This window comes from Lynx rufus, unplaced genomic scaffold (genome assembly GCF_022079265.1).
Source record: "Lynx rufus isolate CCGP_SWC_20201006 ecotype Redwood Valley unplaced genomic scaffold, mLynRuf1.p SCAF_1, whole genome shotgun sequence".
Classification (NCBI taxonomy): domain Eukaryota; kingdom Metazoa; phylum Chordata; class Mammalia; order Carnivora; family Felidae; genus Lynx; species Lynx rufus.
In genome coordinates this window covers 17,177,618-17,202,830 of record NW_025814823.1, presented here as the reverse complement: position 1 = coordinate 17,202,830, position 25,213 = coordinate 17,177,618, and the positions used below count along the sequence as shown (strand labels likewise).

The following is a 25,213-nucleotide window of genomic DNA, read 5'->3' as shown; positions in this document are numbered from 1 at the left end:
GCGGGGCTCGAACTCCCGGACCGCGAGATCGTGACCTGGCTGAAGTCGGACGCTTAACCGACTGCGCCACCCAGGCGCCCCTGTTTTTATTTTTTTAAAGACAATTCAAAAATCACATTTGTAATTTTAGGTAACTATGGAAATGGTATATCTGGATCAGAGGGGAAAGCTGCAAGAGACAAAGAAATCCATTAGGAAAATCACATTAGAAAGAATGTATTCATGCAGCGCCTGGGTGGCTCAGTCCGTTGAGCATCCGACTTCGGCTCAGATCATGATCTTGTGGTTCATGAATTCTAGCCCTGCATCGGGCTCTGTGCTGACAGCTCAGAGCCTGGAGCCTGCTTCGGATTCTGTGTCTCCCTCTCTCTCTGCCCCTCCCCCACTCGCGCTGTCTCTTTCTCTCAAAAATAAATACACATTTAGGGGCGCCTGGGTGGCTCAGTCGGTTGAGCGTCGGACTTCGGCTCAGGTCATGATCTCGCAGTCCGTGAGTTCGAGCCCCGCGTCGGGCTCTGTGCTGACAGCTCAGAGCCTGGAGCCTGTTTCAGATTCTGTGTCTCCCTCTCTCTCTCTGACCCTCCCCTGTTCATGCTCTGTCTCTCTCTGTCTCAAAAATAAATAAACGTTAAAAAAAATTAAAAAATTTAGAAAAATGTATTCATTCACTCATTAAGCAGTTATTGAACATCTACATGTGCCAGCAATGAGGATGCGTCAGTGAAAAGCAATGCTAGGAATCTTGGCTCTCACAGATATCCGATTCTATGCTAGTGGGGGAGTGGCTAACATTTACATGGCACTTCTCTGTGCCAGTCATTATTTTAAGCAGTTTACATCTATTAAGTCATTGAAGATAAACCTCAACATGATTCTAATGGGATCGCCGGGAATGGAGTTAATGCAGGAATCTGTTTCAACAGAAATTCTGAAAGCAGGTAAAATTAACTGGATTTAGTAACCTGATGGACACGCATGGTGAAACAACATGACTCTTGAGCTTTAGGTAGCGAGGGTCATTTTTTTCTTAGCGGTTAATAACAATTTCTGAAATGGTTACATGTACCCCTTTCTTAATTTTATAGCCATGATGCAGTGCACTTAATTTTGGGCTATTTCTACACACAATAAAGTAAGAGAAGAATTATGGGAACACAGAATGGTTCTTTTCTGTCTCCTGGATTTCTGAGGTCTACTGACCAGTTTGACCACTTTATTTTCAATTTCTGAAGTGGCTCTCTTGAGCTAAGCTTGAGAACACTGTTTTCTGTGTTCTCAACTCAGGCCTCTAACAGTTATATAAGTGGAGTTAAAGGTAGCAGGTGGGGGCTTTACCAAGATGAAATAATTAAACCTTTCTGCACCAAGTTAGCCAGCCAAAAAAATGGAGAGCACGTACTCTGCTGTCTCCGCCTGGAAGAATGTAGTCAGAGCTTTCTTGAAACAAAAAGGAAGAGAATTGTGTCCTGGCTTCCTTCACCAAAAGATACTACCAAGGGTGCTATTTTCAAGCTTAGTTCAAAATTAACATAAAGAATACAAAAAGTGTTCTAAATTGAAAAACACATATAGCTTTATTTTCCTTTCATCGTTTTCTTCTAATTTCTTATACCAGTAATACTGACATCTTTTGCAAAAAGTAAGTCTTATTGTTAAATAGTGGCTAGCCATAACTGAATAATTCATTTGGGGAACTTCTACCATAACAGCTCTGTAAGAATTCTAAATGTAAACATCCAAAGGTACCTTGTTTCTTTAAGGTACTTATTCCTTCAGTAAGAAATTACTTATATACAGCTACTAGGCATTGACTTTTTGATTCTTAGGGGCAGAACCAGATTAGTAAATCAGTGACTTCAGTAAGTTTAAGCGAACTGTCCTAAAACAGAATAATACTAAAGAAAATTATTTATTTTAATTTACACAAACATTTTTGCTCTTAGGAAATGTACATCATTATATCAGTCTACATTTGTGAAGCAAGAAAAAAGATACCTGTTTTTATTTGTGTGTGGCTCACTCACCCTTTTTCACCAGGCCTCACTAAATTTTATTTTTCCTTATTTGCAATCAGGGTTAGGTATCACATTTGTCCCTTTGGCCTCACTGGATTATTACAGAAAGACACATGGCTTTAATACTTATTTTATCACTGTCGTCAGCTGGTTAGACTTGCAGTCAGAACTATCACTTAAGCTTCATATTTGCTAAATCCAGATGTTTTCGAGTGCTATTTTTTTAAAGTTGGTTACTATATTTAACCTTCAAGTCTATAAAAATTAAACTTCCAGTTATTAAAAGGAAAAAAAAAACATGTAAACTGAGCTGAAGGGACATGGTATTTTGTATTTCCATTGTTTCACCATAGGGAACACTTTGTATTACTAGTTTAACAAAAACTTTTGTTTCACCATTTACTAACAACGAAATAACCTTGGAAGACTTCTTAGCCTTTAACCTCAGCAGTATGGAGGTGTTCACCACTTTTCCACTTGCATCCCTGTATTATCTCGTCTCTCCACCCAAAACAAATAGTCAAACTTTACAAACAGCTGCTATGAGAAAAACAAAAGATACCACCGAAGGTGCAAATTTCAAGCTTAGTTCAAAATTAACATGAAGAATATAAAAAGTGTTCTAAATTGGCGCGTCTGGGTGGCTCCATCGGTCAAACGTCTGACTTCGGCTCAGGTCATGATCTCACAGTCTGTGAGTTCGAGCCCCGCATTGGGCTCTGTGCTGACAGCTCGGAGCCTGGAGCCCGCTTAGGATTCTGTGTCTCCCTATCTCTGCCCCTCCCCTGCTCGTGCTCTGTCTCTCTCTGTCTCTCAAAAATAAATAAATGTTAAAAAAAAAGTCTTCTAAATTGAAGACCAAACATAGCTATATAATGATTTTCTATTCATCCTTTTCTTCTAATTTCTTAGTACCAATAATACCGACATCCTTTGTAAAAAGTAAGTCTTATGTTAAACGGAGAGGGAGAGGAAAGAAAGAAAAGGAAAGAAGGAGAAGAAATAGAGGAAAGAAGCAAGAGATAAAAGAAAAGGAAAGAAAGAAAAATCGGAAGAAATACGCTGGAATCCGTCAGAGATGTAACCTCAAAAGCCTCACTGGCTACCTGCACGGTCATTACTACGCAACGGGAAGTGTGCCGCATGAATGGTCCTATTTCCATGAATTATCTTACTTAATCTTCAAAAGAACCTTATTAGCCAGCTACTGCTATTGTTCCACGTTACGACTGAAACCGAGGCCACAAAAGATTCAGTTACTTGGCTCAGGGGTCACATCACCAGTTACTGCAAAGGGCAGAACCAGTATTTGTTCCAGTTCTAACTCCGGAGGCTCAGCGCCTAACTGCGATGGAAGGGAAGATAAGCAGGGTCAATAGGCTGGCCTTCCTGTATGCACATTTCAAAGTAAGGCATCTCATAATTATGATGTCCAAAATGACCTCCTAATTTCCTCCCTGAAATCTGCTCTATGCCCCCTTGTCTTTTCCATCTCAACGAGTAGTGCCACTGCTGTCCTCTGGCAGAGAAGCCCAGAATTGTGCTTAAGTTCTCCCTTTTCTCCCATAATCCAATCTGTCAACAAGTCCTATAGACTGAGATCCACAATTATATCAAGCCCGTCCTCTTTTTTCTGTCTCACATCTGTCTTACTGCGTCAGCCTCATATTGGTCTCGCTGTTGTCCCCTTGCTGTTTCCCCTGGATCCTCCAGGGCTGCAAGCGTCATCTTCTCAAAACGTAAATTGCAACAAGTTACTCCCTTGCTTTAAAACGATGGGGGAGTAGGGATTCCCTTGGCCTTAGAACAAAATCTAAATCACTGTCCTGGGTTATAAGGCTCTGCACCATCAGGCTCCAGTCTAGCTCTCCAGCATCGTCTTGCGTGACACTCTGTTTGTTAACTAAGCTCCAGGCAAGTTGATGTCCTTCCGGTCACTTGAGCACACAGAGCTCAGTGCCTTCGCACATGCTCCGTCCCCCCCCCCCCCCCACCGTGCTTGGAACATTTCTTCCTCCCTTTTTCCGGTGGCAGCTTCATTCCATCCTAAATGTAAGCCTGAATATCACCTCTCAAAAGCCATTCCTGACAGCTGCATCTCTAACTTGGATTAAATGATAACCTCCTTAATGTGGTAAACACTGTATAAAGTTTTATTGGTCTATTATTTTATCATCTGAGCCTATTGGAACCTCAGGTCAAAGATCACAACAGTGATGCTCATCCCTGTTTTCCCTGGATCCCGCAGATATCTGAAACATGGGTGCTCCAAAAATGCTTGTTGCCTAATTCAATAAATAAACGAACAGGGGACCTCTTTTTCGCAAGTAGGTTTTGCCACAGAAGCTCTGACCCTTTTTTTTAACACTGCATTGTGATTCTCTTTGTATTGTCGTAGGCTCAAGCGAATATAGGACCATACCAATGACAACGATGTACTACACCGTCGAATACTACCTTCTATTTTTCCCAGCCACCCAGAGCAAACTTAATGAGAAAGAATAAGATAGAGTTGAGCTCTGTAATATATACCACAAATAAATATTTGATGTGAGATTATGACCTTTTAATAACCTGTGAAAGATTTTCTTAGTTTTAAAAGGTGACTATCATCGCTTTTGAGAGTAAATACAGAATCACGCTAAGCGTCTAGAAACGTGACTAATAAGGATTCATAGTCACCAAAAGATTGAACAATTTAAGAAAAGTTGCCCTTAAATTAAAGCCAGTAAAACAGTATACCCACGTGATGTATAATTTTGAAATGAACCTAACCAATAGTAACTGATAACATTTAGTTTATATTTTTCTATCGAAAAGGTATGACTTCTTTCATGGACACGGCACAGGTACCTAACAACCATGCTTCTAAAGGCAGGCCTCTGGTATAGAAAGACCTTGATGATCTGAACAATTCTAAACTGCTCGTCGAAAAGAGAAAGGCTTCCAAACTTGGAGCCATAGTAGCCAACAGCCCTTGCCAGGCCCTGTATCCTAGTAGATCTTATGCCCTCTCGCAGATTAGAAATATTTGTCTCGGTGCCTGACGTTACTTCATCTTCTTATTATAACTCCCTAAGGCACCAGTGTCTTTCCTCTGGTTCTCATGTCACTAGCGATTAATTTTATTGCCAAAGAATGCTTGCTTTTCTCTCTAAGCTGAATGTGTCTGTATAATCTTTTAACGCTTGTACTCAAACCTCCTTTTCCGACTTACTGCACTTAGTTGTATTCTTCCAGCCTTTGCTTTAAATTCCAGCTACGTGTCCGTAATGACTTTGCCTCACACCCTGAGTTACTGGTCACTTTCAAGCAAAATCGTGTGCTCCTTCTAACTAGAATGACGGACGAGCTCCAGTCTCCTTGTGTCTGAGTATTCAGTCATCAAATATGGAATAAAAATCTGAAAGCCGTGTCCTTAACTGACATTTCATATAAAGAAATGACTTTGCAGCTCTATTATGTCAAGATGCTATTTATATCTTTCAATAGCGTATGAATTAAAGATCTTGGCGAACGAAAAATTGGGCACCAAAAGACATACTCAAAGACGGAGGCAACAAATGTCTGGCTCTGGACCAGATACGTTACAACGGCCAACACGGGTATCATATCCGACGCCCCAGTTTTACTGCCAAACCAGGAGACGGAACTCTCTCAGACTGTGCTCCCAAGTCACGTGCGAGTTCAAGTGAGGAAGCAGCAAACCAATTTTCACAATGGAGAAAAAACTAGGGCTCCTCCTACGGGGTATGTCAAGCCAGACAGATGATCACATATCCGACTGCTTTCTTATGCCCATCGAGAAACGTCTTGGATCTGATGCTGCAGGCTTGAGACTTAAAACAAACATATAAACAAGAAACTAATAAAAAGTTATGTAATGACATTTCAGTGAGGACTGAGGATACTTTATGCTCTTAGAGCTTTCTACTTCTCTGCCTGGCCTAATGTCTATCACATGAGGCAAAAAATTGGGGGTAACTAAAAATACCTGAGTTAGTGGTGCTGACTTTAAAATTACACTGATTTATAGAAAATGTCTACTACCCTTTAAATTTTAAAGGCATTCCATAGTTTATATAATATACTGACAACTTTTTTTTTTCTGAAAAGAATTCTTTAAGAATAGCATGAGCTCCAGGGGTGTCTGGGTGGCTCAGTAGGTTGAGCATCAGTCTTTGGCTCAGGTCACGATCTCGCAGTCTGTGAGTTCGAGCCCCATCTCGGGCTCTGTGCTGACAGCTCAGGGCCTGGAGCCTGCTTCGGATTCTGTGTCTCCCTCTCTCTCTCTCTCTGCCCGTCCCCCACTCGCACTCTGTCTCTGTCTCTGTCTCTCAAAAATAAATAAACATAAAAAAAAAAAAAAAAAGAAGAACACGAGCTCCAATCTGGTGGTTCCTGGGAATCTGGGAATCTCCTCTGTCTTAAGTATATTTCACTGAAGGTTCCAAAGGAATTTTCACAGCAGTTGGTTTCATGTGTTTAAAATTGTGAAAGCTGTACTAAAAATCTTTCTTGGTGCCACAGGGATTTAAGTTAATGCTAGGATGGGGGATGCTCTAAAGGAATGCCAAGGTCCACTGGTAATTGTTTAGAGGAAGTTTTCTTAGAATATGATGTAATTGATCTTTATATAAAAAGGGAGCTTCTTTTTCCCATTTATCTATTCATTCATTTTCATATCTGTTAAATTCTAACCCTTGTTTTCAACCCTGGGGAGGCACTGTGCTACAAACATTAATGACACCTTTTTTGATCTGAAGGAGTTCCTTCTCTACAATGGAGGTCTTTACATTAGCAAATCATCAGAATTCACCATTGTTGTTGTACCTAAGGGTAACAGTAGAAGCACAAAGAAGGGCACGGCTAACTTAGTCATCATGACCCTGGGAGCAGTTCTGGAGATGAAATGCCACTTAGCCAGGTGTTGAAGAGTGGGAAGGTCATTAGGGTTGAGGGCAGGACGTGCCTGAGGAGCAAGTGAGACCAGCTTTCGCATCACAACAAAGAGCTAGAAAAGTTCTTTGGAGAAAAGACTAAAAAGGGACAGATGCATTTGCATGTTAGAATACTTGCAGACTGGGATGAAATCAGATAAGAAGATGTTCCAGTAGGAACAAGATAAAAGAATACTTGCTTTCGTCTTCTGCTAAAATGCTGGAGCACTAGCTCTCCAATTAGACTTCAAAGAGGCGATTATCAAAGGAGGATGTCTTTTCCAGGTCTGTAGTATTATTGTATTGAGCTCCCCTCAGGGTGACAGAGAGGATGAAGCAGAAAGGAATGAAAGACGGGTTACCTAAACCCACATGTGATTGCTACATGGCACCTTAGCTGCAGCCCGTAAGGAGAGCACATTTCATAACTTCCGAGTTTGACCTTATAAACTGTAAGTGACAATCTGCAACTACATAGGATATCCCTGGCCCCAGAGTACCTGGATGGATGGCCTTTTGATGTACTATTCTCATATTCTTTACTAATATTCCAAAAAGCATATTTAATTACTAAATGATCATTGTAAGAATTACACTATGATTGACTCTATCACTTAAAATTTTAAGGACTGCATTAAATTTTAAGGACTGCCATTACTGAAAAGCTCTTTATGTTTATTGGTCATGGAGAATAATTTCTGCTATTTGAGTACACGGTGACATTAGTATGCCTGTAAGGTTTTTGCTTCGGTCGAGCTGTGTCTTCAATGGAATACTGTACCCTGTATGGCTCTAACTACATATTCGCAGGTTTTTCCAAAGCATTTTCTCACTTTGTAGCTTCACAAACATTACAGAAATATACCTGTTTCATCATAACTCACATATTTGGTATTTTTAAAATTTCTTCACAATTTAATTGATAAAATAAGTAAAAAAATAGTAGATAAATAAGTAAAATTAGATAAAATAAGTAAAAAATCAACTGTAAGGTTGATTTGATTTGTGCTTATTTGAACTCTAGAAAGGCTATATATTTTTACATGTATTTTTAAAAAGAATTACAGTATGATATCAAAAAAGAATACTGTAAGTTTGAGTACACAGAGCCATTAAGAATTCTAAAATAAAAATTCACATTTCGTAAGAGACAAAACTTTTTGTCTGTGGACACATCCTACTCTGATTTCATTCTCATCTACTAAGCATTCCTAAAACCCTGGTCAGGAAAACCCGGAAAACATTGAGTTAACACCCCTCCTCGCTTATCCTGAGTAAGTATAGAAGTTACTGCTTGCAGAAAGGATCCTGGGATTCAAATTGGCCTCTAGTTGCCTGGTTATGACACTTGAGGAAAGTGCCTATTTCTGTGACTCAGTTTCCTCGTCCGCCAAAAAAGAATAGTAATGTTTTTGTTTGTTTTTACTAAGCTGACAGGAATGCTATGAAGACAAAATTGCATAAACCATAATAAGTCATATATAAGGTTTAAGATCTGATTGAAAGAATCCTAAAATATAAGAATCTGTGTGTGTGTGTGTGTGTGTGTGTGTGTGTGTGTATTACATGCACAACCAACATTCATTTATTAAATCCAAACACAGTAGAACTCCCTGAGGTAAAATCCTGAAATTATCTATTCTTCAAATAAAGTCCTCTCAGCCCTGTCATTTGGTAACAGCCCCAAACTAAAAATTAGTAATTGTGTCCTAAGCACCATCCCATTAGTGATGGGTGGTCCTAATCCATTCCTACATCATAACAAGATTTCTGTGGCTAGTCAGTGTCTTATGATAATATAATTAAATCTGAAACAAGGGCTTTTAGCTTTCTGCTTTCCTAAATCTCTTCTTGACTCCTGAAAGCAAAAGTTATATTTTATTTATTTTTTGGTTATTCAAGGACTATGTTTGCTCCAGTAATTTCCTTAGTCACTGTCCTAAAAAGCAATCTTGAGGACTTGGAGGAGGTGAATTTAGTGGACTGAAAAGAGAATTGGAGTAGACATTTCTTAATTTTATGGCCTGGTGCCCTAACTGGCCTCCCAGATGTGAAATACTGGAAGCATTTTGTGTATTTCGTGGAGAAGCTTTATCGTTATGCTTCCCATCGTTGTATAAAAGAGGTGATAATACATCACTACAGCTGAAGTTGATAGCCAAACCCACTAGTCCAAAAAGTATGTCATCACCTAGATGGGAAGAATAAGTTACTCTTGAGAGAGGTCTGTTACTTCCTGGACAGATGGATGCATTTGGAGAAGTTACCTATCTTTTCCGAGACCCAGATCACTCCAACTAAACAACAAGAATAGTGCTTGTTCATAAGATTCAAGTACTTTCCATAATTCCCGAGGAATACATAGCTTTGAAAAGTGTCAAAACATATTATATATGTGTCTTCATACACATGTATTGTATTACATGAAACGTATATGTTAAACTTGAAGATTTTGAAAATAAAGGTTCATATTACAGTCTATAAACATAGATTTTTTTCTGGAGTATATTTTAATTAAAATTATTGACTGTCTTACCAAGATATTAGCTTGGTAAGACAGTCAATAATATAGCATATAACATATACTGTATAATGGATATATTACATGTAACTGAGTCAAAATTTCAAAATTCTTAGTTTAATATTATTTTTACAGAAAGGAGAGATATCTTTATTTTCTCTCTTTCCACAAATACTGCAAATATTTTTTTTATTTCTCTCTGGCAAAATACCTCACACTTCCCAGAGAAGTAATTTCATTCAAGATACTCTTTAAGTTAAATAGTATTGCACTTCTCATTCAAATGTTAGAGTATTTTACAAGACCGTGCAAAACCCCTACAAAAATAAGTATCATATTAAAATAATTTTGAAATACATATATGAATTTTTATTTTTTCTTTAATCCTGAGGATTTCTGTGCTTATTCTGCTAGAGGGAAGTTTTCTCGTATCAGGTGAATTAAGATAAGTTCTGTTCCGTAGATAGTTTGCCAGAATCTGCCTAAGCCCCATAAGTAACGCCATGTCAACGGTGAGAAGAAGGGTCAAGAACAATATCTCTGGAATTTTCTCTCTCACATGAAACTCTGGCTCTAAAAAAGCCCCCAAATGATTTATTTTCTATTTCCATAAACACAACCCTTAGACGCACAGCCACATTTTCAGCAAATCCAAAAATAAACTCAGTTTCTTCAGCTAGCCATTCCTCGCTTACTATCTTGAAATATGATACAGCATAATGTTTTCTAAAGTTTAAATACAAATCAAAATTTTAAAGTAAATGTTACCATTCCATTAACTAGGGAGAGAAATGTGCCAAATAATAGAGCAGCAGTATCAGACCGAGACTATAATAACTGAGGGAAAAAAGCAAAATATTAAAAAAGCAAAAGCTAGGGGCGCATGGGTGGCTCAGTCAGTTAAGCGTCCAACTCCTGATTTTGGCTCAGGTCACGATCTCACAGTTCATGAGTTCGGGCCCGGCATTGGGCTCTGTGCTAGCTGTGCGGAACCTGCTTGGGATTCTCCGTCGCCCTCTCTCTGCCCCTCCCCCTCTCTCTGCCCCTCCCCAGCATGCACGTGCTCTTTCTCAAAAACAAATAAATGATTTTTATTTTAAAGTAAAAACTATAATATCTGAGAATTGTAACCATTTGCTTTCGAGCCTTTTTTGGCAATTTTAAAGAAAATCATACTTTTGCTGTTGAGGTATTTTCAGTCATTCCACGTGACAAACACAGGGCCTTGAACCAATAATTTAGTCTTTAAATTTTGATCTACTACACAGATTTACTTCTGAGTTCCACTCAAAGTTTACTGACAGTAGGATTTCCCATTTGAGCTTCAAGATTCAAGAAACACATTATTTTTTATAAATTGGCGTCCTTCTTAGAATTGGTTTCATACTAAGATTTCTTTTATCAATACAAAGAATATTAAACTATGATTTGGTTACTATAAAAACAAAGGCATCACATTTATTAAACATCTGGACTGTAGGGAAAATCACATAGTTGAACCCAAATTAACACACTTTTTTGCCTCTCTGGCATGTATCCGACAGATGTCATTTTTCAAGGCTGTGATCACGTTACGCCCAATGATATTTTAAACAAATGGCCATTTAACGCTTCAAAAAATATGGAGGGTAAACATGTCATCTTTTTGAGATAGATGACATAATTATGTACTTTAAAAAAAACCATCACTAGGGGCGCCTGGGTGGCTCAGTTGGCTAAGCGTCCGACTCTGGCTCAGGTCATGATGTCACAGCTTGTGGGTTCGAGCCCCGCGTCGGGCTCTGTGCTGACAGCTCAGAGCCTGGAGCCTGCTTCGGATTCTGTGTCTCCCTCTCTCTCTGCCCCTCCCCCAGTCACGCTCTGTCTCTCAAAAATGAATAAACATTTTTAAAAAAAGGTTTTTTTTTTTAAAGCATCATTAGAAAATAGATGACTGGATCCAAATCCTTTCTTTTTCCCTCCTTCTTCTCTTACACACATACTCCCACCCCCACTTCCTGTGTCCTGTTCACACAACACGTGTACTTCCTGAGGTTCTTTCGCTTCTCCTGAGAGCATGAGAGAACAGAACATCTTTATGATTAATCTAGAAGTGGCCAGTTTTTCTCCCAGCCTGTGGGATCAGGAAGAGAACAGAAAAGAGAGTGAGCAGCGGCGGGGGCTTTGGGGGGAGTAGTGACGGTGACCTTGTGGAGGAGACTCGGACCACAAGTCATAGCCTATCCTCTGGAGTATTCTTCAGACTTCACCGAGAAAAAAATTTTAGCTCGACTAAGTCACAAAATCCCCCGAACTGAGGACATCACTAGACATACTGAGATTGGTAAGGTAAAACACACCTTTACGTAGCACTGTGTTCCTGGTGAATGCAATTATCCATCATCATAAGTCCACACAGCACCCATGTGCAAACTAGCAAAGGGCACCCGCTTTGGGCAGACACCCCCCCGGGTAGGCACATGGCTTGGAAGTGTTGCTGGGCTGGATTCCAGCATCCTCTTGTCACCTCAAGTCGGCAGCTTCATGCACGGCATATTCTGAACAACTGGACATGGGGATACTATGTACATAGATCTTTCTTTTTTAGTGTTTTGCTAATCCCAAGACAAGAATAATATAACTGGAACATTCATCTCTACTCATTGCACAGTAGTACTGTGGCAGATTGAGAATGTAAGATTTTCTATCGGCAAATAACAAATGCACCCGGTATAAATTCAGGTGAGCATAAAATGATACTCCAGGCAGATTCCTTGTAATGAAGTCATCAAAGAACAACCAATAAAAGTCACTCTCCTTGTTTATACTAACAGGAGAGTGAACACTTACCACCATCTTCAACTGTAAAATGGAACATATCACTTGTGGCATTGGCCCCATCTTTTAAAACGTAGCATATTTTCATGTCTTCGATGTCAGCTAGAAAATAACCAAAGAACAAGATGATTCATTACTAGGGCAAGATTGGTGACTCATTACTCATGGTAAATCCTACTGGCTGTTACTTTTCTGTAACCATATTTAGATTTCCTTCTCCTAAGGGAGGCAGTGCTATCTTATTTCTCCTATCTCTAAGCCCCTTGATTTCAGCTGTCCCATGGAAATCTGATCCTTTATCCAGATAGAGTTCAAGAGTTAGGTTATAATAATAGCAAGGTGTTGCCCCACCCAATGGTATTTGCATGTTCATGCACCAAAGAAGTGACTCTCTAAATACGGAATGTCAGACTTCATGACAGGTGGAAAGGAAGATATTTTGAGGCATGGCAGATTTCCTGGCACTCCTGAAATCACACTCTTTCCCTCCCTGTAGCGCTGGCCCTAAGAGGAAAGAACTTCCCTGCCCCCCTCTGGCTAACTTTTCTTACCTCTGGCGGTATACAACACGCTGTTTTTAAGTTCCCCAGAGCTTGAAAGAAAAAGAATCAAGGCCGTTTTAAATCTCCAAGACTGAAATAAGTGTCATGACCCCAGAGAGAAATGAGAACAGAAAGCATCTAAGGAGAGCTGAAACTTTTATTCAGAGTGAAAAGTTACTCTGCCTCAGGAATGCTGCTTCCTGTCCCAGCTTTCAAATTCACTGGCATACTTTGTTTTCCGTATTGACTAAGGTACAATTTCAAAAATTGATTTCCCCATTTTACGAGTTACTCTCCTTCATGATGCCACACGGACAACATAATGAACCAAATATCATCGTGTTCTGTGATGCTTGCAACACTATTGTTATTTGATCTGGGTCGGGCAGTAAGTAGTTATTGCCAAAGCTACAGAAAATCAAGATCGCAGCTAAAAGTGGCTTCAACAATGAATGGTATGTAATATTTATTTGTCTCGTGTGCGCTCTGCAGGTTTTCCATCTTCGGAGAGGTCTACTGAGTTCGTGCTATGAAGTCCACAAGCATTGTATATGAGAAAATTACTTTATGAAAGAATAAACTCGAGTGATGCCAGGTGTTGGGATCAACAAATTACTCCATGAATTTTTAGGACTCCACTTGACAGACGTGAAAAGGACACTCCCCCTTGGCTCACACAGATTTGAAATGTGACTCACTTACAATCAGGCATCTGAGGAGGGGAAAATCTGATTTAATAGTTAATGGTAACTTCTTATAAAAGAGGTACTAGAAGGTGAAGCAAATTCAAGTTGTTTTATTCTCCCTTAGCATTTCATTTTGAACTCTGCTGTAACTTTCCCAATTTCTGCCTAGTGTCATTTGTATCTTCCTGCGTGGCTATCTTTCCTAGAAGACTGAAAACTTGTGGGATTGTTGTTGTTGTTGTTGTTTTCATCTTAACTTCCCACAGTCCTTTGCTCGGAGTCTAATATTCAGCAATGGCTCAAATGTTTCTTAATTTAAAATCTGAGAGCCCAAGGGCACCTGGGTGCCTCAGTAAGTCAAGCATCCCACTCTTGGTTTCAGCTCAGGTCATGATCTCATGGTTTGTGGGCTCGAGCCCCACGTCAGGCTCTGTGCTGACAGTGCTGAGCCTGCTTGGGATTTTCTCTCTCTCCCTCTCTCTCTCTACCCCTCCCTTGCTCATGATCTCTCTTTCTCTCTCAAAATAATCAGTAAATAAACATAAATAATCAAACGAAAGAGCCCAGAGTTCTGGTGGACCACGCTTGGACCTCTACCTACGCATGTATGATGTTTCTACAAAGGTAAGGAGTGAAGCCCCCACAGGCTCTTTCCTTGTCTACTCCCACAACTCTGAACCCTTTCAACCTTTAACTCATCAGGAAGAAATAAGGTGAACTCTACTCTGACCACACATCCTTAGCATTAGAACAAAGTCCTCTGGTCATGTGGGGAAGACCTTTTTCCAAACTTCCCCATTCCTTCTTTAATTTTATAAGAAAATCTAAAGGCTCTACTATGAGAAAAGGAAAAACTCATTAGTATATCCACGCTTTGTATTGATGTTTTCTTGCAAAAATACAGTATTTACGAAACAGTTGCACTGAAATAAATCACCACTTCAAAACTGATTTTTTAAAACCTTTTTTTTCCTTAAGTAAAGTGAACATGAATGCAATTACATGACACAAAGGTGTCAAATTTTCCCTCCAAGTTAGGGCATGCAATATTGATTAGTTGGAACAAACCAAAATTCTTTTCATTTTCGTTATAACTCAGTTAATAATTCATAGCTCAAAAAAGGGACTTTAAAAAAAATCTCAAATAAGTAAAGACTTTGATCATAGTGCTGTTATTCTATAGGAACCTCTAAAACTATCACAAACATCATAAATATATAAACAGTCGCTTCTTAAGGCACAGTGGTATTAGCTAGATCAAAACCTAGTTGCCAAAATGTTACCTTCTTTCAGTAAACATCTAACAATGAACTGGATTTTCTTCTAACCACTACTCATGCATCAGATGTATTTCAGTTTATCTACACAAGCATTCCACATTTTGTGTTTTTGTTTTGATTCTAAGTTCATTGACTTGCCTGGCAACCATACCCTGGCTCGAACTCTTTGGGGGAAATTTCTGAAAGTGATCTACAACTTATCTCCCACAAGAGATCACTGGGTACTACTCATAGAGAAAAAAGTCCAGGTCCCTGACACAAGTGATTTAAACCTGGGATAGAGTGAGCAGGCACACCCTGGCAAATTGAAATAATTAATTTCTCTAATTGGTCTAATTCTGCCTTGTTAACTCTTCCTAAGAATAAAAGTGAATAAACTTTAGAAACAAATGGATTTTCATCTCCTAAGGACCATTACGTGAATCGGTTTGGGAATAACCTTCTTTACCCACCTTTGCTCACTTGACTCAACCCAGTGCATTGAAAATCCATCAAAATATAGTTAAGCATCCCACTCTTGATTTCAGCTCAGGTCATGATCTCGTGGTTCGTGGGTTCGAGCCCCATGTCGGGCTCTGCACTGACACTCTCTGTCTCTCTCTCTCTCTCTCTCTGCCCCTCCCCTGCTTGTGCTTTTTCTCTCCTTCTCTCTCAAAATAAATAAACATTAAAAAATACATAGTTTAGCTTATCCTTTCATGACTACAGAAAACAAAAACAAATACAAAGTTTGTGTTGTCCTCACTCCAGATACTGCTTTTATTTGTCTACTAAGAGAGCAGCCACCTTAACTCTATGATGGGAGCCTTTCCATTTTTATTCACCCATCTAGTCTCTAGAAATAACTGCCATGAACCAAACCGCAGTCTCAAGTTGTTCAAATGAGTGCTCTGTGATTAACTACCAATAGTTTCCCTAGTCAGTATTTGGGTTCTTATTGGAATGTGATCGTTTCTCTTAGAAAGGTAATCTTAAAAGAGTACCTTCACTTTTTATAATAAACTGATTATATTTACAAATGACCATAAAGAGTAATCATGGTGAGTTCATCTCTAAGGAATAATCATGGTGAGTCCACATCAGTGAGAGATAGGGCAAGAGCCTGTAAAGAAATCACATAATTTAGGGTTCGATATTTAAGAAATAATATTCCAATATTTTTTGAGCTGTTGGACTTGGTCCATAGAATTTAAACCACATCGTCTGCCTGTCGTCACACAAAAATTCCTTTTTAAAAAATCTTTAAAATCAGATTAGTGTTTCAGGTCAGAGGAGTGATTGGAAGTAACATTTTCTATCCTGTAATATATTCCTTTTACCCTCTTCACTTTCCACTTTCCATGAAAAGAAACCAGTCTAAGATTGCATGGCATCTCTGTCCTCAGAAAGCCTTCACACAAAAGTTTCCTGCCGGTCTGGCATGACACTGGGCACTCTGAGGTTTTCCTGTCCCTGCAGGCCCTGGAATATATTCAGGCTTGCAGCCAAGAATCAGGAGGTTGGAGTGCAGGGCCATTTGCCAGAATCTAAAACAGAGGAGCGGTTCACTTTAACACTAACTACACTTCGCGACATCCGTTTATTAAAGCATCTGTTGTCTCAGAGCACAACACTATTGCGGGAAAAGAACACCCCCCCTGGGATGCCCTGAGGATAAACCTCATCTCTGCTCACAGAGCCCACAGAGGGTAGATCTCGTTTCCATCCTGACACGGTGAGATTTCCAAGAAAGCAACCCAAAGCCCTTTGTAGTGAAGGTCGCACGTTCTAGAGAACAGAGCCCTAAGTCCCAAGCCAGCAGACTGAACGGGCTTCTCCCGTCAGTCACTGAGTAACTGCACGGGGCACCTGCCCTTCCTGTCGTACATTGTGTCCATACACAAAGAGGATTTAGGTTAGAAAAACGCTTTAGCCTCAAGAATGTAGATGCTTGAGGCAACGGGTGTTCGTTACTGTGGTTGAAAGGGGACCCAGAGAAGATCTGAAATAAGGAAATAACTTCCTCCTTCTATTCTCCTATTAATCTTGTTAACATATCTTCAGGTTTGTAACAAAGTGAACGTATATTCCAGTGATGGACATGTTGTCTTACACATCATGAAGCGTGCTTTCTTTTTGGGCCTGTATCACGTGACACACTTTGTACATAGAACTGTTAGAACTCTACACAGGTGCTCGCTTACCTCTTAGGTCTCTGGTGTTTGCCTAAGGCATAAAATAGAAGAATTAGAAACCTACAAAGTAAATATAAATACATCTCTTTATTCCAGTTCCAAAGTTCCCAAAAACTATGACAGGATTAGAACAATGCTCTCAAGAAAATTAATCAAAGTAATATAAATTTGAAGGCTCTATGTGAATGGTAGGTGAAAACAGTAGTCCGAATATAAAGACTTGAGAAAGCACATCTCTCTCGAAGGTGCCAAAATGCTGCACGAACTACCTATTTGTACCACAGTATAAACCACAATCTGCTCAGAGGGCAGGTGTGGCAAACAAAACGGAACGCAAGAGCCTTCTTCAGCTTAAACTCACCGAGGTCTGGCCCCTGGTTTGGCAGCATACCTTGCTGCTGTCGAAATACATTGATATTCACTCAATGCAATGTCGAAATACATTGATATTCACTAATGCAAGTCGCTGCAGGGGGACATATGGCAAGAAGGGATATTCTTTCCCCAGGAAAGTGAGTCCCTGTACTCTCCCCATCTATTTATTTCCCTTTCCTTTTCTTCCCTTGGACTCAAATTCGATCCCCTACTTATAACGTTTTTGGTGACCGCCATATCCTCAGAAAATAAGACCCGCGCTTTCCGTTGGGTATAAGGAAAGAAAAGTGTACCGTACCTTGTGTAAACTGAGAGACACTGTGGTTGCCTCTGTCCAGGTTGAGGAGATACCCATGTTGAGGGGCCTCCGTCACAATAAACCTGAGAGAAAAACGTAAGCTGTCTCTGTCCTCCACTTTCAATATTTTGCTTGTGATCATGAATCCCAAGTGGCCAGTAGCCAGAGTGCGAAGTGTAGAGGCCCCTTTGTTCACTGCAATTTGGGGGACGCTATCGTCAACAGGTAAGACTTGGATTTTCATCACTTGGGGTCTCCTCGTTTCAAATATTGTATCGGGGAAAACATAGAACTCTGTATGGGAACCATCAGTCACTGTGAAGGAGAAGCTGTCTTCATTTGACTCAGTGCCATCATGTCTGTAGCTGATTAAGTTTTCGCTCAGGTCTTGCTTGGTAAAAACCATGGCAGGTCTGGTATTGTTGAATAGGAGTTGACCATGAACAGGCACCTGCGTGACAGTGAACTTCAGGAGTTTGTCTGGAGTATCTTGGTCTTCGACAGTGAGTTCAAAGGGAGTGATCAGCTTGTTTTCACCCTCGCTGACAACCAGCTTATGGATGGTGACCACTGGCTTTTTGTTGTCCACATCGCTAATGGAGATACGGAATGTCCGGAAGACAGGGTTATGTCCATCAGTGACCTGAAACTCAAAACTGTCCATCTTGACCTCATCGTCAGCTGTGTGGATGTAGTAGATTTTGTTGCCAGCCAGTTGGAGCTGAGAGAACGATGTGATGGATGCTCCAGGTTGATCTGTGCACGCTAAGTGACCTCTCATGGGAGCCCTGGTGATGGTAAAAACTAAGTTTTCATCAGGACTGTTCAAGTCACTAGTACTTAATAAGTCTGTTGTGAGGGTGACTTTACCACCTTCTTTCAAGGATACTCCCTTGCTTATCACGTCCGGGAAGACAATGTCAACGCTCCCAACAGAAACATAAAAGTAGCGATCTATAAGCGCATTTATTCCATCGGTCACATCAAACTTAATTAGGTCCCGAATGCCCTCTTGTCCAAAATGGACATACTGAATTAAGTTTCTGTCCACTTCATCCTGGGTAAAATTCATGCCCACTGTGATATTTTCAAAGGCACCTGCAGGTTTTTGTCTCTGTAATAAGCCATGTCCCGGCCCATAACGAATAATATAAACCAAAGATTTGTCTTCAGAATCTAAATCAGTTGCCATCAATATTTTGTTGTTGATAATCTTGGTTTCCCCAATTTCTATTTCTAGACCATTATTGATGGTCATTCTGGGGGTCTCATCATCAACTGGGATAACCATAATGAGGACCATCCTTTCCACCGAGTGCTTACCGTCTGTTAGTTTAATCACAAAACTGTCCTCCTGGGTCTCAGAATCATCATGCTCGTAAATAATGCTTGAACTCTCTATGATCTGGTCCAAGGTGAAGCTTTCAACCAACACTGTGCCATTTATCAGCTGATTCATGATGTGACCACGAGTGGGAAACTGGGTAATGGTGAAAGTTAGATCATCCGGGGGAATGTCAGCATCAGCAGCATTGAGGATGGGTGTATCGATCACCAGACTCATGCCTTCCATCACCATAAATTCTCTCATAAATATTTCTGGCTGTTCGTCATTGGTGGGAATGATTATAATGGGAAAAAAATGTCTCTCTGAAAAGTTAATGCCATCAGAGCAACGAAATATAAACCGGTCTTCCACAGGTTCTACCCCTTTGTGGACACTCTGGACATAGTTAATATGACTCTGCCTGAGGTCTTTCAGGGTAAAGGCACTTATGGCAATTCCTGCTCTTGATTTCTCAGAGCCTGGTGCTGGAGAAATGTTTTCAACATAACCGGAGGTAGGCTGAATAACTATAGTGCACAAGATGTCATCATTGAGGGAATCAATATCTTCAGCACTTATATGTGTTGAGGTTATAACACTTTTGTCACCTTCCATGACTATAAACCGTTCACCTACAGAAATTTCTGGAGCTTGGCTATCGACGGGGAGGATGGTCACCCACACAGTAACCCCTTGGATAGTACTGCCACCTATTACCCATTCTTGAGACATATCTGACAGACTCAGGTTAAAAGAGTCCCCTTTGGGCAACAGGCCTATCTCACCGCTTGTGTGGGCATAGACGACAGAGCCCTCTAAGATGTCCCTTTGGGTAAACTGCTCCGCCGGAACTCCGTTGACCAGGATTTCTCCATACGAGGGTGGGTCTTCCAAGAGGAAAGTCAACATCAAATCATCAGTGTCCCCATCAGTCCCCTTGATAACACTGGCAGTGAGTTCAGCAGCTCCATTTTCTAAAACGTCTAGATATGACCCCAGAGTACCAGCGGGAAGGCTCAGCATGGGCACCTCGTCACCCGCGGGCCGGACATTCACTCTGAGAGTGATGGGCACCACGTGGTGTCTGTCGCTGACCTCCAAGGAGCAGCTGTCAGTCAGGGACCCGTCCCCATTATGGACATAGGAAATCCGACCCTGTTTTATATCTTCCAAGCGGAAGACCTCCCCCACATGCAGTATCTGTCCAGACACTCTCATGTGGCCATGTTCGGGTGCCCGTGTGAGAGTGAAAGAGATGTGGGCTACGTCGGTGTCTACATCATTCACACGTAACTCAGTCTCACTCAGGATGTGGTGGCCCTTCACCTGAACGGTGAAACCCGTGTTGAGGATCTCAGGCGGCTGGTTGTCCACGGGCTGCAAGTAAAGGGTGAAGGTGCCTGGAGCCACATTCCCGGCTTGGTCCTCCACCTGGAATTGAAACTGGGCCACTCGGGCAGCCACTCCCAGTTCTCGATCCGGAGGTCTGTAGGCAATTTTATGGTGGTTGATCTGGGCTTGGGTAAAATGGGCCACCACGACTGAGGGGTTGTCGGTCAGGACCAAGGTGCCCAGGGGGGCTGGTGAGTGGTTTTCATCTGTGTCCGTGGGGGGCTGGGTCACGGTGTAGCGCAGCTCTCGGTCATCTGTGTCCAGGTCAGTGTAGCGCAGCCACTTTTTCCTCAGCGGCGTGAGCTGGGATTCTTGCACCACCATCCGAAGGGGACAGCCGCTGCCCAGCTCCGGAGGGAGGCGATCCACAGGATGGATGCGAATCACAAACCTGTGTGGTCCAGACTGATTAGGGGGGTCATGGTTATCCTGGACCCGGAATGTGAACTGGTCCATCACTGGCCCGGGACTATGGGGCCCGGAGTGCCTGTAGAACAGCCTCCCCTCTGTTATGTCCCGCTGCCTCCACTCCGTCACCGTTTGCTCATAGAAGGCTCCCTGTTTCCTCCAAGGGCCCCTGCTCAGCTCCTCTTCCTCGCGGGGAGGATGGGTTTGGCGGAGAAGCAGATGCCCTATGGTCGAGGAAGGCGACTCCAGCACAAAAAGCAGCAGAGGGTCATCTGAGTCGATGTCCGTTGCACTCAGGGCCAGGGGAAGGATGGGCGCCGTTTCACCCTCCGCCAGCGTCAGCCCCGTGTTAGCATTGAGGACTGGCGGCTGGTCATCCACAGGCACCAAGGTGATGGGGAACAAGAACTGCACCTGGTGCCTGCGTCCTCCGTCCACCATTCGAAGTACAAGGTTGTCACTCAGTGAGCCATCTCTGTCATCGTGATGGTAGACCACCTGGCCGGCGGCCAGCTCGGCCACCGTGAAGGTCTTAGGGGCAGAGTTGGCATCGGTGGCGCCCAGAAGGACAAGGTGACCGTGGCGGAGCCCAGCCACCACCTCTAGCTGCACTGCCTCTAGGTCATCCTCATCGCTGACGACCAAGTTCTGCGGTCCACTGCCTGCAGGGCCCGTCAGGGGCCGAGACTGGCCCTCATAGAGAATGAGACCGGTGTTCCGGGTGACCACGGGAGCCAGTGTGTTCATGGGCTTCACCACTACCATGAAGGCAAAAGGGTCTGAGGCTGCTCCTTCCGGGTCCACTGCTTCCAACTCCAGTTCAAAGAGACGCTCCTGGTCAGAGTCCTCAGAGGGGGGCTGGTAGGCAATCTTCAGGAGCCGCAGATCCCTCTGAGTAAAGGAGGAGAGGGGCAGGCTGCGGTCATCAGTACTCACTAGGTAGCCCTGGCCAGGCTGGAAGGGAGAGGTGAGGTTGAAGATCAACAGGTCAGGGGGCGACTCGGCATCCTCTGCTGCCAGCATGTCTGGGGTCAGAGCCGTCAGTACGAACTGGTTCACCTCCATCATCATCATGGCCACGAAACTGGGCCTGGGTGCGGTGTTCTCCGCCCCTCCTCGGATTCTCACCAGCACCTGGAAGTGCTCACGTTTCAAAGGGGGTCTGCCCACAGGCGAACCCCGAGAGCGCAGCTCCACCACCATGGGCACCCAGTCCCTGTTCGGTGACCGACTGGGGGCTGTGTGACGGTAGCGCACCCCCAGCTCCTGGAAAGCTTTGCAGTCCATCAGGAGAGGCTCCGGGGCGCCCCCCTCGCTGGCCGGACCCGGGGCCTGTGGGTAGTGGAGGAACTCCCCATAGCGAGGCAGCGCGCTCAAGCCGGACAGGATGCCCACGCGACACTCCTCGGTCTCCGGCTGGTAGGCGAACTCCAGGCTCCGCGCGTCCAGGGCGTTGCTGGTCCCCAGCAGCTCCTCCACGACTAGGGGCAGGTTCCGAGTCACCACCTCCAGCTGGGTGAAGACCACCTCCACCTCCAGCACCAAGGGTAGCACTGCGGCCCCTCCCGGCGCGTCGTAGCGCAACTGCAGCCGAATGCGATCCCGCGACGGGCTGCGCGCGCCCAGGTGCGAGTAGCGCACCTCTCCCGGGCCGAAGTCGCACGGGAAGCGCTTGGGACTCAAGCGTCCGGGCCGCTGGGCCAGCGCGTCGTTGTCTAGCACGGTCACCGCGCAGCGGTCCCCCGGCTGCACCTGCAGCACCAGGTCCTGCAGCGGATCCAGCCAGACCTCACGGCCGAAGGGCACCCGGAGCCCACGGTTTGCCAGCACGATGGCCTCCTCGGCGGGGACCCCTGCAGCCCCCGCGAGATCCGGGGACAGCAACGCCGGGCCAGGGGCAGCGGGCTGTGCCAGGACGCAGCTTACCAGTGACAGGAGAAGCGGCAGCAGCAGCAACACCAGGCGGGGCGGCAGCGTTGGGATCTGCTGAAAACTGGTGGGGCTGGCCACCCCGCCGGCGTGGGAGGCGATCCCGGGGGTCCTGGCCGCGTGCATGGTGCAGATATTAGGGCTCGGACAGGTCAGCCTGAGAGAGCACAGTCAGTCCCCGGGCAGGGAGCAAGAGACCTCTCCGCAAAGTGCCAGGAACTCCGCACTTGGTAGCCGCGTCTGGGCCGGGATGGAAAGTTGCGCGGCGCGGGCCGGGCTGGCGCAGCAGAGGCGGCTGAACCTTCCCGAACGTCCGGCTCCGCCGCCCGCGGCTCACTCGCTGGGAGAACCGAGTCCCCCCGCCCCCCAACTCCTGCTTCCCAGGTCCCGGGACCCAGAGCTTTGAGGGAAATCCCTCCCCCAGCACCCCCTGACTCCAGTCCTCCCAGGAGGCCAATCGTCGGTCCCGGGAGGAGGCCCCGAGTTGAGGGTTGGGTAGTGGTATCTGCCAATCAGCTCCTAGGGGCGGAGGCGGGGAAACCGCGCGGTGGGGAGGGGGTGCCGGGTGCTACAAAGTTGTCTTGGAAGCGAGGGGCTAGCGGCCTGACGTTGCGCAGCTTTGCTCGCGCTCCGCTCGGGCTAGGGGTTCCGGCAGAGGAGCCGAGGCACGCGTCTGGGCTCGAATCAGTCCTTCAGCTGCCTGGGACCCAGGATTACCCACTGTCGCCCGCACCCCCTCCAATTCGATGCAGCCTCGCGCGGAGGAGTGTGCGGTTATTGCTCACAGACGTTTGCAAACCCGAGAGGAAAGTTATTCGCAACGTTGCGTGTGTTTGAATCGAAACCCAAGAGCAGTTGGATGGAAACTCTGGGGCATTTTTGCAAGAGAAGGATAGCTGGAATTAAAAGCCAAGGCTAGAGCAGGTTGCTCACCGCCCCCGCCCCCAACACACACACACACACACACACACACACGCGCGCGCGCGCGCGCGCCCCACCCCCGCCTGCTGCTGTCTCCTCGTAAATTACAAGGGGGCACAGTCCTTGGATTGGCGAGTTTTAAACAAGTCCCTCCTTTGCAACCAAAGTTCTGAGTAAAAGGGGAGTAAAGGGTGGGGAGGGGGGACGTTTGGAATGCGTGAGAAATGCAGTCCGATCGGAATCGCGAGACTAGCACCAAAAAATAGATTCTAGGGAATGTAGCCCCCAGGCTCTCCCAAAGCCGCCGCTGTTCAGGTAGTTGTCGTTAGAAACGTTCCTGTTCTCTTCGCAGTAATTAGACCAAGTGCAAACTAAACCTACTTGTCAGCGTCACATTTCTTTGCATGCCAAGAGAATTGATAAATATCCGGAGGGCGTAACGAAAATAGGTTAGCTCCCATTTCAGTCGGCTGGTTGTTAAGTCAGATCTTGAGCTCTTCCTGCCCCCTTGTGTTTGTCCGGTTTCAGGAGCGTGTGGATTCCCCTTCTAAAGAGTTTCTAACAGCACCCCTCCTCTCCAGCGTCTTGGGGGGGGGGTGGGAGAAGAAGATGGAAAAAACTCTTGTAGTTAATAAACCAACCATTTCCCGATTCGTTTCTTGAGCAGTCTTGCTGACTTATCCTGATCAATATGTTTTATTTTAGATAATATTCTTTCCTGCTCAGTAACACAAGTCGGATTCTTAGTTGGAATATAGAATTGGAACTATGGTCATCCTGCCCTTTCCAGTTTAAAGGTAGTTTAGATTTGGGGAAGAAAAGAGTGCAAGAAACTGTCATGACATTTTAAATTTCAGCCTAGATTGAAGATATAAAATGCATATGTGGGTACATTTCAGTAGGAAGTATTTGTCTTATTAACTCTTCTGGGTCTTTAGCCTGAGTTTCTCCGGTCCCGAATTTTGATCTCTGCCTGGCACACTCATAGCTATTTTCCAGGCCACAGCACTGAGCCTCTCTACAGAGTATAGCTGGGAAGTGTCAGATTCTGTTCCAGAAAGGCCACTGGGCAGTGTCTGTCCCTGGGAGTCAGAGATGGAAAGTTCTGAAATTTTTCAAAAAGAAGCAAGGGAGAGAGAGAGAGAGAGAGAGAGAGAGAGAGAGAGAGAGAGATTAATTTAAAGGAGCCACTCATACAAGCAAACAAACAACATTTAGTTAATTAAACATTAATTGAACTTATTCCTTTTTCTTAATGCTTTGCACTTTGGGGCAGCTTTTAGCTCCCACTTATAACTGATGAATACTTTTCACAATTTAGTATAAAATGAGCATCCACAAACATAGAAGGGATAGGGCTGAAATTTTAAACCTATGAGAAAACCCCCATCCAAATCCATCAGTTTCCAATTCGCTTTGGCATTATTATTTCATAACTTCTTATAAAATTATTCGTCATTGCAAACAGAGTTCAAACTGCAGTGACAGAGGGACGTTTTATTATGTCCTGTTCACAAATAAAACACAGGGAAAGATGCCAAATGAAATAGAACATCAGTGTCAGAATATGGTTCTTTATAGATTATAT

General features: G+C 43.8%; 1 protein-coding gene across 1 annotated transcript in view; it reads right to left on the bottom strand.

Moving 5' to 3' along the window:
- Positions 1 to 22,830, bottom strand: part of FREM2 (FRAS1 related extracellular matrix 2) — a 164,087-nt gene extending 141,257 nt beyond the window's left edge. Inside the window, exons 1-2 of the mRNA XM_047077382.1 lie at positions 17,649 to 22,830; positions 12,306 to 12,395 (exon numbers count right to left, since the gene is read on the bottom strand). Coding sequence (XP_046933338.1) covers positions 12,306 to 12,395; positions 17,649 to 22,830 — 5,272 coding nt within the window. The remainder of the gene's footprint in view (positions 1 to 12,305; positions 12,396 to 17,648) is intronic.
- Between the last annotated feature and the right edge of the window lie 2,383 nt (positions 22,831 to 25,213).